A 21194-nucleotide genomic window follows, 5' to 3' on the forward strand; every position below is an offset into this window, starting at 1 on the left:
TCAACATTGCTCAGTCAAACCATAATTTTTATAGCCTTCAATTTTGTTTGGTTAGAGATCTATCAAATAGAAAATAAGACCCCTCCTGCCACACCCACATATCACATCCTCTCTGAGTATTTGTTAATAGTTCTCTCTTATATTTAATTATATATTACCTATAACCAATAGAAAGCCAAGGTTTTCATCTATAAATTGACATATTGTATAATATTGTATTCTGAACATATAAGCATCAATTTCACTTGTAGTACAGGTTTGGTTCACACAGGAATGGTAATGTCTAGCTTAGATGGATTTGTAACGGCTCTTATTGAATAGTTAGAAAGCCAGAAAAAATTTGAGAGCTAGGGGAAATTGTCTTCTTTTTGCATGTTATTAATCTATGTTCCTTGGTGTAGTATTCAATTAAATAAAAATTATTTAGTAAATTATTACCATTAGTATAAAAAAAGTAGGCTTAAGTGTCATCGACAATCGACAGCAAGAAAAAAGAAGATTTGGTAAATACTTTATTTCTTGTTTTTCATGTTTGTTCTGTATTTATTATTATAAAATTAACTAAAATGTAAAAATAGGGATCTTTTGAGGTTAGTTAAGATTAGATTTGGTAAAATAAATAATAATAATAATATAATAAAAATGTTTTACGAGGCATGCATGTGAGCAGCACATAGGTAATGTAATTCGATAGTGTAACGTGAGCTGCACGTTCCCCGAGTGATTTACAACTTATAATGGCACAGATAGTAGTTAGACACAGTTCAAAGAGCAATAAAACAATAAAATTTAATTATAAATAGATGTATATTGTGATGAGTTTAAAGATACTTAGGATGAATGAACATAGTTTCATATTAAAATTTGAAGTCATTCTAAAAAGAAATAAAGAGTAATTTAGATTTATTTAGATTTTCCTTTTTGGTAGTTATGAGGTCGATCAAACTGATCAATCCAGTATGGAGATAGAGTAGAGAAAATAACAGATAAAATAAAGTTTTACTGAAAAAAAAAACGTTTGAAATGTATTTAGGAGGGTTTTGGGATTACACAAAGGAAATTTGAGATTTTTGAGATGAAGAAAAGTATTTTAATCTTAACATGAAAATTACTTTGCACATGGACTATTCAAAATAAATACTCAATATATTCAAATCTTTATTTTAGTTTATTAAAAACACTTCACTAAAAATATGATTTTTTTTATGTGAAAGACATAATGTTAACTGAAAGACTGCCAAATTTTGTGAAGATATACACACTATATTGAAAGTTAAAAGTATAATATCTATAAAGACTTTAAACGAGTACGAGAAGGTCATGTGGGTGGCCAAATTGACTGAGCTCGTGTTGAGAGAGCTAATAAATTTATTAATAAAATAAAAATATAGTCAAGTGTTTGTTTATCTTAGTGCAAAGCTGCAGAATAGATTTTTCTGTACTTTGTCCACAATGAAGAATTGAAACCCACATTTTATCATTTCTACGTCCTTAAACTTATCACTGACCCACTGAGGGACATGACTAAATGATATGCAATGGACAATAGAGTGAATTCAGATACTTAAAAACTAATTAAAGCAAGAAAAAAGTGACTTTAACAGTTTTGTTTGAATAATCTTCTTTCATTGAAAGTTATTTTCCAAAAACTTGATGTTTAATTGCCTTACTTTTATATGTCTAACATAAGATTTTAATTTTATAGCAGTAACATGTAACCATGACATATGATGGGGGAGACTTGTCTGTCACAATTAGAACTATGAATAGTATGTCTTATGGAACTTTTCAGATGAAGATGAGATAGTCTAAAAACCACTGTGTGAGCCCAGTAATTGTGAAAAATATTCAATTTCTTTTGTCTGCTCAGCATACCGACATATAATGATTTTCTATCACTTATATTTAGATTCAATTAGTTCAGTATCATTTTGTGTTCCTTATCAGTAATGTCTAGTTGTAACTTTGCTGCAGTCTCAGTTTTATTTGAGTTTTATTCATTCTCTTTCATGTTTTTGAACTTATCAAATTTCTTACTTTCTTTCTCATTTTCCTTTTTTAGTCTGATGAGTTATTTTATTTGGATAAGTTACGTGCTCATTTTTAAAACAATGAAATGTAACATACTGTTTTATTTAAATACATTAGATTTGTTTATTAGCATTAGGTAAACTTTATAGGCTAATATTTTAAACTTTAATCTTAGTTTTAAGTTTTAGATAATATTTAACAGAGGATAATATTTCCTCCCTCTTGAATGAAACTTTTATGAACTTCTTTGAGACTTGCTCAACACAACTGAGCACCAGATGGCATTGCTGTTTCTGGGCATTGACCCATGTCCTTGTATTTCACAGTGCTCCAAATCTATTTTAAGATCTTATATAAACTATATTACATTGTAATTACATTTTAATTATTTTTATTAGTAGCTGCTTTTTGGGGACCAATCCTCCAAATCTTTTCAGTATCTAGCAACACTTCTTCCAGAAAGACTAAATTTGTAGTAATTTTAGCAAACAGGAGAACATACATTTAGGCAGTGAAAAACAAACTTCTTTGGTGTGTGTGTGTGTATCTGAAGTGTACTTTAAAACATAGAAGAAACTATAAAATATTATCCATTAAAGTATCTCATACAGATAGTGTGGATTTATGCAGTCCAGCTCCACTGATAAATTTCTGCAGTAATCCACTGGCTGTGACTAACAACAAACAAACTTATAATGATTTACTACTGAGGCAGGTTCAATATTTTATTAACAGTTATTGATAAAACAAGTTTGAGATTTAACTCACCAAGTTTTACATCCCCATCTTCCGTCAACAGAATGTTAGCACCTTTAATGTCCCTATGCATTTTCCCCATGTAATGAAGGTATTCTAAGCCTTTTAATGTTTCCCGACACACATAGGCTATTTGTGCTTCCATCAGGGGTCCTGTGACTGTATAAACAGATACAAACTTTTTAGCAGTATAGTCCAACTTTATTAAAAATGTAACTAAACCAACAAACAAGTTAAATAAAAGACAATGATAACCCGTGAAAATTGTAGCACAAGTATTTAAAGCTCACATTTTACTTCAGAAAATTTGTTTTCAAATGTAATATCGTATTTAAATAACATGGTAAAAACTAACATAAAAGAAGTTATAAAAAATTCTAACATATAAGAGTTTTTAAGCCTGACAAAAAAATTAAATTCACAGTTGGCTGAAGATCTTTTTTCTTCACATCCATCTTAAAAAGCCGTTTGTAAAATCAACACTTTAGACTTATCTCTTGTCTACCACAAATCACTGTCCAGGAGTCCTTTTGTTTAAGAATAGCACTTATCAGCCAGAATATATTTAAGACAATCACAGGTATATTTGCAATTCCATTTATATACAGTGTGAAATATTCGAAACAACGTTGTATAGTTCATGTCTAAAATAGTAAAGCACCAGGGCTTTTTTTAACCTAAAATAAAATAAAACTCAGTTGTAGAAGTTTTTTCCTCACATTCTTCTTAATTAGAACTTTATGAATTTCTAACCAGGTGTGCTTAAAACAGCATTTTACCCCTACCCTTTGTCTACCACCAACCATTGTCCAAGATAGATTTTATTCAATACCAAAACATATCAGTAACATATCAAAACATAAAGTAAGTCTAATTTCAGATGCACTTCTGGATACCATAAATCTAACTCACTTAATGAGTTCTGGTACTGAACAAAAGAACTCAAACAAAGAAATGTCAGAAATACCTTTATTACACACCTATGAGCAGATAAACATAAAGGAATACTTAAAAGTAACGTATAGAAAAAATAGCATCTGCAATCAAGTGTGATCTTATTGGAATTTTGGACACCCAACAACAGGTTAGGGGTGGTAGAAAAAAAACATCCTTACATCTAGTTACGATTCTGATTTCCAACTATTCTTTCATATACTTCAAAGATATAAATTGTATTTTTTATTCTTTGGTTAAGTGTAGATATTAAAACATTCTTTTCATGCTAGATTACCTTCAGTTAATACTCTGAGAAGCAGACATCAAGTATTTTGTTTTAAAGCCTACTTTAAGATACACTGCTCTCTTGGCTAGACATACTTAGCCAATACAAGTTTATTTAATAAAACCTAAAACAACATTTTTGACAAATGACCCAATAATAAAATATGGAATTTTTGTTTCTGACTGTTCTAAACATGTGGTTAGAACACTAACTGTACTTACCTTTAACCAAGTAAGCTACTAAGTTTCAATAAACATGCAAAACTCGATGCTACTTGTTGTTACAATTTCATTAATCTAACACTAGCCTTGACCTGCAAAACACTTGCAGTAGTTTTCATGCCCTTGCTTCAATTTTCCATATTTTATCATTTAAGCTATGCTTTTTTGCAGGCATTATGTATTAAGATCCATAAATCTTGGTCTATTTGAAAAACTTTTACAGAGTCAGACAAACAATCTCATTCAGACATAATTTTATTTAATGCTCTCACTATAGGCATCTTTTTCTGTGCATGTCATGAGGTCTTAATGAGTTACATTCAAAATTTAAATAAACTACTATATGATTAAATATAGCATAAAAATATAGCTAATAATCCATAATTTAATAGTATACAAGTTTTAAGTTCTTAAATCTACGAGGCAATATTAAAAAAAATCCTAGTGTGAGAACTGTGACATCTTCTCTCTAGGAATCCCCTTTTCTAATTTATTCACCACACCTCCAAAAAGTACGAAATTCAGCATAAATTGTTCATTATAATTTTATCAAGCCAAGATGCAATCCGGACTCCTCAGACAAAAGCCTTTCTAAGATTTGTAGCATTTGATTAAGAAACTTATGAGAAAAGTTCTAGACGGAACAGAAAAACATAAGCATATTACTTATATAGATTATTTCTGATTACAAGCTCATCATATCATCTTAAACAAAGATTTTATATCACAAGTAGTAAAATGTATCATTTTTGTATATTTACTGATATCTAAGTAACTTAGCATTTAAAAATAAACTTCATTGCACTTTCACAATCCATGGCAATCTTCGACTGAAAATAAAATGTCTGAAATAATTTCAGTTTAAGCTTGAAGTAGAAACCTTCAGTGTCATTCCAAAACAGAATTTCATGATACAATGTATTGCAGATCACGATACTAGCATAAAACACTGTGTACTTACTATGATAAATGTCCTGTAGGGACCCACCACCACAGTACTCCATGCATATCCAAAGTCTGTCTCTCCTGCAACAACAGTTTCAAGCAGACTTCAATAACAATTCAAAGATTTAACTAAAATAATACATTTTGATAATTAAAAAGTATAATAAATCCATCTGTAAAAATAAAACAAAAAATATCAGTGCATAAAAATTGTTTTTCAATGTTCAAATTAAATTCAAAATCCTTCTAGATGAAGTTTCACAAAAAATGTTCACTAATTGTGAAATTAAGCCCTAGGCAATATTACAAAATCAGTTTATTATGTGTGATCAATTACATCCATATTTATGTAATATTGGTCAATTATTCCTAGAATGTACAAAAAATTAATATTATTAAATAAAACTAATTTTCTTCACTTAATTTATTACTAATAAATGAAATGTCAAAGAACATTATGTTCAAACACAAACTTTCTTTTACTTGTCTCTTCTCACCAATGATCAAGAAGGCCAGATTTTTTTTTGTGTGTGTATATATGTATTTGTGTAATAGATATAGACAAAAATTAATTATTTTCAGTTTGTAAAATGATGTGTGTGGTTGAATTTTGAATGGGATCTTGATGTATTTTTTACTCCTAAATAATAATAGGAATGGCATCAATGAAAACATTCTGCAGTGTTCACTAACTGTTCTTTTACCGTTGTTACATTTCATTTTACAATCTGTGATTTTTCCAATAAGTAGTCATATTTGTACATCATTCCTGAACCAGTAAAATAAACATTTTTAGGTGTATTTAGCCAGTGAAATATTTTAGTTTTTTAATAAAGCAACTGAGTTGTGTGTGGCAAAAAACGATGCTTCCCTGTCTATATTAGCTGCCATGTGGTAAAATGGTTTCACATAATTAAGATTTGTTTCATAAATATACTAATATGATTCAGAGTTTTATCAAAATCAACTTACCACTGCATTGCTATTTTCTACTGAAGGATATTTTTGTATTTGCATCCTCTGTAGCGTGCACCATAATCTTATATAGAAAATGCACCTATTTGTGTATTTTACTACAAACAACTGGCACATCATCAGTTGATACCTTGATAGAATTAAACTGTATTCATTATTATGCATACCTAGAGTAAATTATTCATGATTAGAAAAAAAATGTGTAAAGTCTATTCAAGTGTGTTTCGGGAGAAAAGAAACATGACATTATGTGTATCTGTGTGCTGAATCCTGCTTATTTCTGTTGTATGTTGAGTTTTCACATCTCATTGCATGCTATTTGTAAACTTATATGTATATTTAACTGGATGTATGTGTTAACATGCACATTTAATTATGTGGCAGTCGTTTTTAATAAAATACACAAATAGGTGCATTTTCTATACAAGATTATGGTGCAGGCTACATTTAATTAAGCGACTTGCTGTAACTTAAATGTTTTATGAATTTCAAAGACTTGGTAAGTTTATTGCATTATTAAGTTGCATTCTTTTGTAATGCTATATGAAAATACTTTAGTTGAGAAAGAAATACATAACAAAATAAATTTTATCATTACATCATTAGAAATAAGGATTTTTTTAATGCTGCAAGAAAGTTCCTAAGCCTCACACAAGATATTTCTGCTGTAAGGAAAATGCCTGAAATTGACACCAAAAGATACATTCTGAACTTCATACAGACATTCCTTCTTGAAGATGGACAATGCAACAAAAATTATTTTAATACGTATTAAATACACTTTATTTGAAGCATGATTGTGGATAAGTATAAAATTATTAAAAGTGATGATTTGTATTTGATGAAATAGCTTTTGATGGTGAAAGTGTCAAAATATACACAGGCAAAAGAATAACATAAAGCCAGCTGAGACAAATGTGATGTATTGTTAGATAGCAATGCCATACGACTTAATCACGTATTCAAGACTATTTGACTCTGATAAATAAAAGTATAAAGATATGGTTTAATAATCATTAAAAATAACTGCCCTTTACTGATTTGACTTTTCTTTTGTAATCTCATATAAATATAAATGTAACTCACTGCAAAACTAAGTTATTGTTTTTCTCTCGTGTTGCAACCATATATATATAATTGTGATGTGTCAAATTCATCCTCCCGTGAAGTGATTAAAAAAAAAAAATGGCTCACGCATGCAGCTGGGATTTGCTCATTTTTAATGGAAATTATTACCTGAGTAAGAGGAAAGATACTTAATATTGGTTAGGCCCATATCATGATGGTGTTTTAAGTGTACCACTACTGGATAATAATTAGCAGGTTTGCAGGAAAATGTCTAAATATCAATGCATCCTCATCCTGTCCACAAGTGACTACAAAGGTAGCCCACATTTTGTGTAATGTGTCTAGTAGGGCAGTACCTTTTGTATGTTCTATAAATCTAACTATAGTAGCTACGAACTGAATTGTCAATAATTCCAATGGGCCTAACAACACTGATTAAGCTCAATTTATTAGTAGGTAAAAAAATGTATTCAGTGTTTTATATTTCATTATATCAAATTTAAATACATGTTAGACATAGGTCATCATTTCTTAAAATACAAAGTATTTAATACAAAATGGACAAGTCATTTCAGTAATAAAAGCTAAATAAGTAACTGTACCATTGTTACTGAGACTACTGACAAACCTGAGATAGCTTCCAAAATAAGCCACAATATTTGGATGTCTACAATCTTTCATCATTAATATTTCCTGCTGAATAATAGAGAAGTCATCACCTACAAGAACAACAATGTAGATTATAATTAAAAAGACCAAAAATTGAAAAACTTACAACATATAAAATCATCAACAAAAATAAAACACTTTTTTCATTCTAAGCAATCAACTATACAGGGACACCCTTCTTTAGGTGAATTTAAACCAAACAAATTGCTACATGTGAAGTTCTAGAAGAACTTGTAACAGTTTTAATGAATTGTGTAAGTTATTTGATTGGCACTTGAAATTAGAAAAATTGTGGAGAAAAAGAAGTAGGCATTTTACACATATACAATTTTATTAAAAAAATTAAAACAAAAGTATTGATACTAAGGTTAGGAGATAAAGCCAGCTGAGGAAATGTGATGCATTCTTTGGTAGCAATGCCAGATGACTTTATCACATGTTCAAGACTTTTTGACTCTCATAAATAAAATACAACAAATGAAAAAATAAACAGAATGAAATTGACAATTCAACTGGAAGACCACAGAATCTTCAACACCATTATGTTACAGAACACTTTGAGACTATACACGTTTCAATTTACTACTTTTCTCAATGCTAACGTGTGTTTTTATGTACTTATTAGTGTTTGTTAAATCTTACAATTCCATATAGTTTCATAAAACATTAACCTACAGGTAGAATACTGTTCAATACTGCAGTATAAGTTTAATTATAATTTTTTAATCTTGAGATCCAGGTATTTTTAAAGTGCCTTTTTACAAAGGAAAAATGCCTGTTATTAATTCTGTATACATATGTGTACACAATCTATATATATATTTCTTTCTGAACCTTCATTTAGTGTTTTTCAATAACATATACAATTCAACTTATTAGTAATTTCATTCAACAATTTCCATTAATAAGTTTATAACATCAACCACATCTAGTTCATGGTTTTCTAATGGATTTGATGCACATGGACATGGTCTGAATTTTACAAAAAACTTTATTTTGGTATCCTGATTTTCACCCAAATATTTACTTGGATACAAAATTAACGCTTACTTTATTCTAATCTCAAAATTTTATCAACCTTCCAAAATGATAAAATATATCAATCTCCTTTGAACTTGTTTGTACCATTTACTCCTAAACTTTAATAACATTTGTTATTACCTGGTTCTAGTTTAATAACTTTAACAGCTGCCATCTCTCCTGTACACATTCGCAGTGCCTAAAAATACAAAAAACAAGTCATTTATATTATAAGAGTTTTTGTTGCACATAACTTAGGGATCAAAAAGAATACTTAAGAGTTACATTCATTATAGAAACAAACTTTAATTCACTAATTCAGATACATTCATTTCACTTGATCTGGTATTTTATATAATATATACTAAATTGTTTATAGCTTCTCTCTTCATTGATTGCATAACAGATAAAGCTTATGGTATTCTTAAATACCTTGATTTCATACTGCATATAAATATTGGTGTCATTAATTCACTACATGTACTTGTAAAATACAGAATGTACATGTACAAAAAAACAATTTATTTTAATGTGTGTGAGAGGCACTATGTATCTGAGTGCTTATTTCACGTGACTGACATTGTAAGTTCAAACTAGTAAGACTGATGTGTTTGGTTGTTTCATATACAATTACTATACATGCTTGATATGATTGGTGCTTTTTGTCCTATGCAACTTTGATATCACACACTAAGCAGTACAGTCTTGTTAAGACTAATGAATGCAATTAGAATCACAGTATATGAATATGCATATTCACAATTTTTCTCACCACACACAAAGTATGTACTTTATAGGATGTACCTATAAAACATTACTTTCAACAACTATTTCTTGTAGTTGAAGGTATGTATATGTCTAGTGCTTCCATAACATTTATTTTATTTCTCAGCTACTAAACAACTTGTTACTTCTATAAGTTATGTTTTATCATCTTTACACAAAGTACACTGATTCTTTAGACTTCTACATTTACTGTATGAGAAGATATCTCTAATGGCAGGTTTAAATTTTTAAAAACCATTAGCAACAATCGCTGAATACTGTTTTCTAATCTTACTAGAATACTTAATTCGTACTCCTTATCTGATAATGTTGAAGAGACAATTGAATGATGTACTCTGAAGATGAAACGTATATTAAAACAATACAATCTATTTAAGCACATAAATGTCAAGAATTTAATAAGCACTAAGATGCAAAAATAATATGTATGTATTTATATAAGTAAGCTAGAATGTTTTTTTTAAAAAACAGATTACATCAAAAGGAAGGAGGAAAAAAAAAGCTTGTACACTGAGGTACATGTTAAAATAGAGGATATTGGAAACATTAAATTCAGTATAGGGCTCAGATGTAATAAATTTATTACTGACATGGAAGTATAGTATAACAATTACAATGGAAAGTGATTAAAGACTGTCTACCACGTGCATCAGGTAATAAAATCTTCTTTACTGAATACAGGTTAAACTTCCACATCAACAGATAACAGCAGTAGAGTCCAGTGGAGTAAAGTAAATCACCACAAAAAATGACATGTTTTTTTTAATAACTTCAAGTTTTAAAGTAATAAAAAATAATAGCACTATTAGATAGTTTCAACATTGGATATACATAAAGTTTTATGTCAGACATTATTTTAAAGAATAAATACATTTTTAGAATATGACATAGACAGTAGAGTCAGAGAATAGTTAAACTTGAATTTGACTTCCACGTTCATATAAATGTGTGCGTGTGTGTGTTTACGGTGTAGTATGTACCATCAAATTGAGATAAAGTGTTTTTATTCCATGACACTTTTGAAAATCAAAAAATGAAGAAATTTAGATAAACCACACAGGCACTGGTGATTACACTTTAAAAATAGACACATTTCATGGTTCTGCATTAAACTTTTCAAGGTGAGATCTCTTTTTGGTGTTGTTACTTTATGTTTACTTTCAAAAATTAATATACAAATATTATGAAACCCAATACTGTTATTGTTTCCATGGAAGAAATTAAGAAAGTAAGTTACAAAGAATTTCCACATTAGATACATTGCTGTAGATGTGTTTTCCTGTATTTCTATAAAAAAAAGAATAGTACAAATTTGTTGCTACAGAAATTCAATTAAGACTCACATTTTGGCCTCTTGATAAGGACATTGATACCTACTGTATTAGGTTATGGACAAGTAAGTCAACATGATTCAAAATTCTCAGTTCCTGAAATTCCTTTAAGGATGTAATTCACTCCCTAGAAATGTGGAATTCCAGCTTATTGATGTCAATAAGGTAGATTTTACATTTTGAAGATCCAGTAGTTGTTTAGGTCTGGTGTTTTATAAAGTAACAAGTAATGCAGTAAATATTTGTTTACCAATATTAATAAAGCATTGCATTAGGCTCTAATTTTCTTATCAACTTTTGAAGATTTAAATATTTTTGCTATAAATGCCTTTTATTAATTTGGTAGAAACATTTATTTCTTCATAAACTGAAGAAAATGCTTTCAGGGAATACTTAGTATATACAGGAGAAGTTCAACAGTCTACAATGAAAACATCTGAAGTACCTACCATACACACATGTATGTCCCATGTATCAGCAGCTGTATTTACACATTTACAAAAAAAAACAATGAAGTTTAACTGAGACTAAAATAGATCAATAATCTGGATGCTTGTGTGTACAACATATAGTTGAGTAATGTTTCTTTTTCTGGAGATGTATATATATATATATATATATATATATATATATAGTAACTGATTATCAAAAAAAAAAAAGATAACATACGATAACAGCTAATATTATGAAATAATGCAGTATAGCATGTACAGACCTAGACTCAGCTACATGTGCTTGCTGGTTTGCCAGCTCTAGTAACTGATAAAAGTTAACTCTGAATAATAATTATAATATTCAAAATAAATAATCAGTGTTAAAATAAATAATGCTGAGTTATCAATTCTTTCCCTAAAAATCTGATTTGTAAAATGTATAATAATTACAATTCACCATAAAAGTTTTTGTTCATGAAAGCTGAACACACACACACATCATCTAGACCACTACCGCATCTGTCGTATCCCATCCAGTCTAATGCAAGTTCTGGTATTAGGCAAAAAAATCTCATCAGAAGTGGACATGGTAGATGTAGTGTGGTTGCTTTCACTGATAGGTTATTTTCATGTTCAGGTTTTTAGCTAACATATAATAATAGTGATTATTTAAAAATTATTACAGGGAGATAATACAATTAATACCATAATAAAAGTATAAACCTTGATTAAGCCAGACATCTAGTTTATTACTCAATGCCTCAGTGTTCTTTAGTTACAATATATGAATGATTGATACATGAAATAAACCAAAAGGTAATTAGCACATGTATTCAAAGATTAGAAATAATTTTTAGCATAGTAATGCAGAAAAAGAAATTCAACCAGTAACTTATCCCTAATTTAACAACCAATTTAATCCTACCCTTTGACCCTCTAACTACATGTATATCCAAGTGTGTGCATGTCACAACCTTTTAAAGAGTTACATTCAGAATTTAATTAAACTACTTTGTTACCAATGTATACAAATAAACCTGGCATCACAACATAGTAAATGAATCAAATTTAAATGTAAGCTTTAACTTCCTAATATCTTAAGAAAATATTTAAACAAATCCTCAATCTCACCTTGTATGAGAATCATAACATTTGTTCTCTAATTTATTTACCACCCCTCTCTTAAGTACAGAGTTTAATGTAAAGTATTCCTTATTAGTATTACTTAGGCAAATTCTAATTTTTATAGCCTTCAATCTTATTTGTTTATGGAGTCAAACTAGAAAATCAGACACCCACTTGCCACATCCTCTCTCTTCACAAATTGCTAACAATTTTCTTTGAAATTTTACATCATTTATAACCAATATAAAGTCAAAGTTTTAATCTATCAAATGACATATAATGTAACATTGTCTTTAATATGGAGTACTGTCTATTTCATCTTCAGTTTGAAATTTTATTTTGCAGTGTTCAGGTAGAGTAGCTAAGGGAATTCTTTTAAGCTCCTCTTGCCTTAATTAGAAAGCCAGTTAAATTATAATAGTTATAAGGCATTGCTGGCTTTGTATGTATTATCATTTAAATAAATAAAAATTATTTAGTGTACTAATACCATCATTATAAAAAAGTAGGCTTAAATTTCATTGGCAACTGATAGCAAAAAAGAAAGTCAAAAGTAAACACTACATTTCTTTGTTTTTTATGTATAATTTTAATTTATTGTTAAAAAAGTAACTAAATGTAAAAAATAGAAACTTATTAGCTTGGATAAAGTTAGGTTAAGTAAAATAATGAAAAATAATAATAAAAATTCTCCATGGGATATGCTCATGTGTAGAGTAGTTCATTCATTACTTCATTCAATGTTCACTACAGAGTGATTTACACTTTGTATGGTAAGATTATTAGTTAGACATGGTTCAAAGGGCAATAAAACAATAAAATTAAAAAGAAACAACAGGAGTTACTCAGACTAAAATATGTCATAAAACTTTACTTCCCAAACTACTTTATTGATCCTACCATCAATAAAATCATTCAATAGCTACATCTAGCCAGATCACTGAACTATGACATCCTGAAGCTATAGGTAATGATTCCTCTACCTACACAGGCTCACACTCACAAATCTTGAAAAAACTATACACCATAATCAACAGAATCTAACAACAAGTTCACCTTCAATTTATGTTCAGAATTTTATTGAGAATTCAGAATGTTTTTCAAGTTTAAGTATTGTATCTAGTTTTCTCAAAAGGCATGTATTATTTATGAATTCTGCTGCTCAATGTGTGGAGGGACTTACATTGGATCAACTGTTAGAAGACTGGGATTTGTTTAAAGGAACACACTAAATCTTTCGTTCAAGGGCAGTTCAAGCATTATTTGACATGCATTAGGTGAATGTAATGTAGTCCCAACCCCCAAAATTGCATAAATATGATTAAAGTCCATAAAATTGCAAATAATTATTTAACACATATTAGTACTACAAACATTTAGGTACTGTGGGTTATTGTCAGTAAGGAATAAAAGTCTACCTGAACAACAATGTATCAAACAAAATACAAATGAGCTAATCTTGAAGAGATTTACAGTGAAGTTTACTTTGTTTTTGTTTGTTTTTAAACAGGTTTTCCACAGATGTAGTCTTGTGTGAACAATTATCAGATTAAACAGATCAGTGTGAAAGTTTAAATAAAGTTTAATTACTTAAATTGTGAGTAAAAGTTCAGTAGCTGTTTGCTGATTGTTTAATCTAGGCTTCATTTGAAGGATCAGAAGCATCTCTTTCATCAGTAATGTAGTCTTGTTTTTGGCTTAACTGATTAATTTGAAAATATTTTTTCTGTGTAGTGGAAGCTATTACATGATGTTAATGATTAATTCAGGTTTCTTACAGAATGCACACATGTACTCACTTTTCAATAAAACTTTAAAAACTTTAGCTGGTCTCATCATATTTTCAGTAGTTTAATTATGATAGTCTATTTAAAAAAAAATTAGTTCACATATTTACAAAGGAAGTTGTCAATTAATCTCTTCTACTTGTACATGAGAAAATATCAGCAATATTACTGATTCTGAGCATTCTACTGTAAATACTAGAATTGACCAGAATCATGTTGATGTTAATCTCTCTTTTGATAAAGCACTAGGACCAGACATTGTGATAGATGCAAGTTCCCTTGCCTATGCTTAGTCATTGCTATAATGAGCTCAACTTAGTGATTATACACAGTTTGCTGGATCTTCAAAGGGATGTTGTGGAATACGGTTCCTGATATTAGTGTAGTTACTAGCATATTGAATTTAACAATGCTGACTTCAACATTATTGTAATTAAGTGATTCAACAATGGACAAGGAATAACTTGTAGATGCTTGGAATGTGGTTAGGACATTTAAAGGAAAAACTTGGACAAACTGTGTTGTGACAGTGCTATTCTTTTGGACACACAACTACACAATGTCAGCAATGTCTGAGGTGTTCTAAGAGTAGTGTTTCTCACAAACATACTGATTGCACTGTTGTATTATTATTCTTTCCCAGGCTATTTTGTCATAGATCTTAATCATATCAACATTAGAAATAGTGGTTTACACTTTTTAATTAGGAAAAATATTTAAGAATGTTTCATATCATCCTGTTGTTATTGTAATGATGAATCCACCTACTAGACTAGGTTCAGCAACTGGAAAGCCCTTTTGATCTTTCTTTTATCTCTACATATCTTAGTAATTAAAAGTAATTGGCATTAATGTTCTGCAGTACCTCACTTATTTGCCTCGATACAATAACATGCACAATATCATGATATTTGACACTATCAAGATATTTTGGCTTATTTTAATTACTTGTTAAATGGTTGCTAAATTTGATTTTATTTTTTGTAAGTATAAAGTGAATAAGAAGCTAATACACAACTAATATTAGTGTAACATAGTGAAATACTTACTATTTAAATTTATTTTTATTTTTCTATGGAAAACAGGTTCCAACGTATTCAAATTTTAAAGGTCATTACCACTGCCTATAAAATTCAAATAAAGCCAAGATGAAAGTGCATCACTCAAATATTAAAAAAAAAAAAAAAAATTCACTAATTTCTTTATTTCTTGCATATAAAAAGATAACAGATGTTTCAGCAAGCTTTCACAGAATCTTACATTCCGCTACAGAATTTAAATATGTAATATACTGGGAATCACTTAAACTAAAAGAACTAATGAATCTATAGTAAAACTAATTTGCACTGTGACTACAGTCACTTAACTTTGGCAAAGAGATTGAGGTGGTGATCTGAATATTGAAATAAATTGGTGGTGTTTCCTTTCTTGATTTTAACTTTGTTAAAACATGTTTGACATCTTGGCTATCTGCCTTCAACCTGATTACCATTGTCATCTTGCTGAAATCCAAATTAGTTCTACACCAAGCCTGTGCATTTGGATTTTGAAATCAACCTTATTTGATACTTACTTTTTCTGTTAAAACTCAAAACTTATGTTCTTTGAAAATTTCTTGAGTTCAAGGAATTCTATAGGGATTGAATCTTGTTGCCACCAACTTGAAAATCATAATTAGCAATCTCCTGAAATGCCTTAAAAGAGGAGACACACTTCTCATATTTTTTACAATGTTATTTTGTGCTCAGGAATTCATATGATGATACTCAGTCCCAGGGACCTACCTGACACACAGCTGCTTCCAACTCATGAAAGCTAGCATGGAAATCTTTGAGACTCCCTACAAGTCAGCAAGTCTGCCATACCCTTTGAGAAGTATGACATCTCAAAACCATACTATCAACTGATATATATATATATCAACTGTTTGATATGTTTCCAAATCAGAAGACTTAGAAGAGGGCAATTTCCAGCTTGAGAAAAAATGTGAATAAATTGTATTTTGTGTGTTTACTAAAGTATTTGTTAGCAATTAGAAGGTAAAACTTCCATTATTCAATTGTATTAGTATGGTTAACCCTATATGTATGAAATTGGACGATATGACAAACCTTAAAACTGTGAAACTACATATACTATAACTTTACATTTACTATGTGCATCTTCATGAAATTAAGCTAGCTTTTATTTACAAAAAATGTAAGTTTTTAATAAAGCACTTCTATCAAAAATTATTTCAGTAAACTTTCAAAGTATTTACTGAATCAGTTTGACTGAAAAGTGATTTTCATTCTAAGAATAATAAAAATACTTGATCTTACAATTTTCATATTTCATTTGAATAACATCTAGAAACTTGTTAAGAAGTACAAAGTTTTGTTTCGGTAAAATGTTATATGGTATCACTTATTTTCTCTACCCTAACACTAACTGTATAGAAAACAGCAATGAACAGTGAAAACTCAAAATATGATAAAATTAATAATACCATTTTTTTCTCTGCAATGACTGTAGTATTGACCATAAAGCTTCAAATTCCTTAGTAGTTTCAAATGCTAACATTTTCACATATGTTTTCTTTTAATTTTATTGTTGTCTTTGTACTAACTGGAGCAGTAATCCTTGCTTTAAAAGCAATAATTCACAGCAAGACCCCATTAGCTGTTTCCAGTAATGCTAACATAAGTAATATGTTATTTGTCTTGTTTAACACATATTCAAGCTTGTGAAATTTAGAAAATTTTATTTTATTGACTTTTTGCTCAGCTAAGCTTAGAAGGTTTATCATTTTTACATTTTAAGTACTTTTGTTGAAAGTATATATAAATAATTAAAAAATACATATCAAAATGATGATTTGTGGTACCGACTGCATACTTGAGCCACTTACACAAAGCAAAAATATTAGATGTTCTTTAGTAAGCTTCATTCAGTTTTAAAAGTATGGGTATCCAAACAAAATTCAAGTAGCATTCAAATTTGAAATTTTAGGACAAAAAATAGACCAGAATATACCAAAACTACTATACCTTATAAGAGGGGCATGTTTCCTTATTCAGCTTCTTTATCTTGTAAAACTTCTGTCATCTTTATTGCAAAAAACACCCCCTTTCTTCTACAGCAAAAGTTTGAGTCTCAGGTCATTTGGTGGTCTCCACCTCCATGGTACTTTTGTGACATTCTTGTAAATCTTAAGTTTTTCTTCTCAACTACAAGTTGCTTTTATTGCCAAACTGCTCAGCTGATATTTGTAATCTTTAAGAATTTCTGTGTATTTATACCAATGATTCTTATGGCCCATCGACTAGAAAGGCAGCTTGTGTTTATCATAATAAGCCTGTAAATATTTTTAAATCTAACAGATCTTGTCTGCATTCTTCTTGTGGTTTCTTGGCTTGATAATTATCAGGACTTTATTTACCTAAATAATTTGTTTCTCTGATTCTTTTAATAGTTTATTATGTCTGAACTCAAATAGATGAAGCACTTGCCTTGCTGTATTGTGAGAATGTCAATTACTTCACTACCATCTTGTAGTTAAAAGTTAACATTTAATTTCTAATTGGATTTCTGGACATATAGGAATCCTAGTTAATTAACTAGCTCACAGAACCATCAAGTCAATTGTCTTTCATTTCTTCTGTAACCATCCTTTGGAAAGTGATTCCTGTTTCAATATGTTAGAAGAAGGCTGAATTTTACATTAGCTCTGTTTTGGTCAACTCTTCAAATGCTTTATTCACTCATTGATAATAAGCTGAATAAGGAAACATGTCCCACTTGTAATGCTTTAGGAAAACAAGATCACCAAGCTAATGCTCAATACCTTTACCTGTACATTGAATAAATTTGAAATTATACAGACCAATACACACAAACTGAATGAAGCCTCAAATGTCAAATTGTGTAAAGCTAAAGTAGCAGTGGTGTACATAGGTCTATGAAGCCACAAGAAAAGAATATACCCACACACACACATCAATTAAACGTCCTAAAGAAATATAAAGACCTAAAAGTTAAATTCCATTAAACAACACCAATCTTTCACCATGTCCTTTGCTTTGTCCAGATTCCATTTTACCTTACTGCACTGACATTATGACATTGGCATGTCTTGGTTATTTCTTGGTACTTGCCTTCTGAATTTCACTGTACACAAACTGGCAGGCCTAATCACCCTATTACTGCCTTTTTATAAGATCGTACAAGATACAGTATTGAGCACATTTTTGTTGATTGGTCTGCCTATGCTTCCACTCTTCTACACCTTAAATCACCTCTCTTCCCACGTAACCTACCCTTCACATTGCCTTCACTACTATGCAATGCTTATATTCCTTTGTATGTTATTTCCAAGTGATATACTTTCTTACACTATCTACCTTCAATAGTTTTGTCAATTTTAGGAGAATTTTCTTTCCTTTATTTGGGATATTTATCTTCAAAACTGTCTTTTGGTGCTCAAGAGTCTGTTAGAATTTAATATACATCACCTTTACCTCAAAGAAAGAGAAATGTCAACCTCTCATTTTCATTTTTCTAGTTCAACAGACACTGCGTAGGTACCTAAGGATTGGAAACTTGTTATTGTTACTTTTGTTTAAAAAGGGATGATAAAAGTTGTCATGGATATTATAGGCCAGTTACTGTAGTCTTACTGGCATTGATCACCTTGAGTTTCAAAAACCTCACTGGTTACAGATTTACATGGGCAAAATTAAGATTCACTCAACTGCTAAAAATGTTGTATCTTCTTTTCTATTTGACATACAGCCACAAATGGCACAAATTCACTATTCAGTTTCTGGTCTTATAAATTTAGAATTTTTAGCAAATATCTTAACAATGACATTTCCCGGATTACTTTATTAAAATATATTTTGGGCTCAGAAATAGACATAAACACACAAATAAATGTAAATCATTAACAAAACCTCAAGAAATAAAATAAAAAATTCAACTTAATCAACACAATCAAAATTTTAAATCTAATTACATACCTTATAAACATCCCCATAAGTTCCACTTCCAATTCTTTGCACAAGTTCATACTCATCTTGAGGATTACGTCTTGAAATATCCATTTTTTTTTATCAAGTGTCAGACTACTATTTTGTAAGTCCACATATCACTTTACAATTTATCAGCTACACTCATCTTAATAATAATGGCTCAAACATAATGTCATCGACAGCAGTGACTATTGAATAATGAACAAATGGTTGGTAAAACACCAATCTTGGCTATCTTACTTTCAAAAATATCAGGTTACTTCTTTATAGGTTTATTTATTTATAACGTTTATTTAAAAAACTTCTGTTATTATATTCAAAATCTCATCTACTTTGATCGATAATAAACCTTTATTCAAGTTTAAAATCTATTACCCATAGTTATTGACACTGAGAGGCCTAGTAGTGCTAATAACAATATCAATTTTGTTGATGCAGGCTCTATATTTGCCAACAATGTGACGACACATGGGCCACGATAATTCTTTCTTCCTTCTGTTCAGAGTAGTTTGGTTAAAAGTAAAACCTTCACTGGCTTCAAGCTTAACTGGTCTTACGTGAGAGGTGCAACTACGAGTTGCTGCTGTCATTAATTGCATTTGATTTATGTGATTTAATGTCACACGTCGACAGTAAGAGTAAGATGTCGTTTGTGATCATATGATCTACAAGAACAAACAAATTTTGCAAGAAAATCCCAAGTTATGAAAAACTTTCCACAGTAAAAAGTGCTAGTGCAGGACTATCGAGTGAATGGTTGTCTTCAATAGTAATAATAATTGTAGTACTGCTACAGTGCTAGTGTTACTGCTAACCATGACTCTACTGATCTGTAGAACACTGAACAGTAGACTAGAAGTTAGAGGAATCGAATTCGAATTGTTGTTACTTATATTATTACTAGTATTAACTGACGGCTGTGAAAACGAACTTCAAAAATGTTCTATACGTGTTTGAAGATACATGCTACACCTACGTCATAATAAAATGAACATTACTTTAATCTTCCATTTTTCGTAGCACTAACAGTGTAACTAACTTAGGCCTATAAATTAATTTATAAAATACTAAATAGTTACTCGTCGTTAGTTAGATACTGTGGCAGTAGTACTAGTTGTAAATATAAAATCCTCGTGTTGCGAACACTTGGTCTCATATCTCACGTTACTTTTAAGGTTTGCATTTGAACACCCTTTCAAAACCCGACTCACAATTAAAAATTAACTCTTGATGTATAAAAAATGGGTAACGTTTAACTTCCTATTTCGTGTAATCTCTTTTCACCCTGACGTTACGGTCTATTAAGTAATATAACACATAAATACTGATTATGCGCGTTCACCATTTGCTAGTGTCCTCTTATGAGTGAAAATATTAACTTGTACGACTAAAACGTCAAAAACCAGTGAATTGTATATAAATATTTTAAGTTGAAAAGTTTAATGACAAATCGCGATAAATAATTTTCTACATATAATGTAAAAATTAATCAAAACATGAAATTTTAGTTTTGATAACTGATCCAACCATCGTCAAACAAAAGTTATGTTGTTTAAAAGGAGACCTTTAAACGTTTTTATTTATTAATTACTGGTACAACGGTACGTTGCAATGTGAGTAAAGTTCATAATGAATTTCTGGCGCTAATATTTATTAGAACTATTTTGTAACTAAACACATATGAAACTCTAGCTTTGTGCTTAACTACAAACAAACCCTCTGATCAGTAGTTCAAAATTAGGAACAGCAACAGATAGCCATTTAACTAAGCCATAAATGTAATTTCAAAAATAAACAAATTTATCATAATTT

General features: G+C 29.7%; 1 protein-coding gene across 1 annotated transcript in view; it reads right to left on the bottom strand.

The window, feature by feature from the left end:
• The window catches only part of LOC106457136 (mitogen-activated protein kinase kinase kinase kinase 5-like), a 77910-nt gene extending 57212 nt beyond the window's left edge, over nucleotides 1-20698 (bottom strand). The window contains exons 1-5 of the mRNA XM_022382955.1: nucleotides 19371-20698; nucleotides 9049-9106; nucleotides 7847-7937; nucleotides 5192-5256; nucleotides 2800-2946 (exon numbers count right to left, since the gene is read on the bottom strand). Of these exons, the coding sequence (XP_022238663.1) occupies nucleotides 2800-2946; nucleotides 5192-5256; nucleotides 7847-7937; nucleotides 9049-9106; nucleotides 19371-19454 (445 nt within the window). The 5' untranslated portion in view covers nucleotides 19455-20698. The remainder of the gene's footprint in view (nucleotides 1-2799; nucleotides 2947-5191; nucleotides 5257-7846; nucleotides 7938-9048; nucleotides 9107-19370) is intronic.
• Nucleotides 20699-21194: the final 496 nt, after the last annotated feature.

Source organism: Limulus polyphemus, unplaced genomic scaffold, assembly GCF_000517525.1.
Source record: "Limulus polyphemus unplaced genomic scaffold, Limulus_polyphemus-2.1.2 Scaffold295, whole genome shotgun sequence".
In the NCBI taxonomy this organism is placed as follows: domain Eukaryota; kingdom Metazoa; phylum Arthropoda; class Merostomata; order Xiphosura; family Limulidae; genus Limulus; species Limulus polyphemus.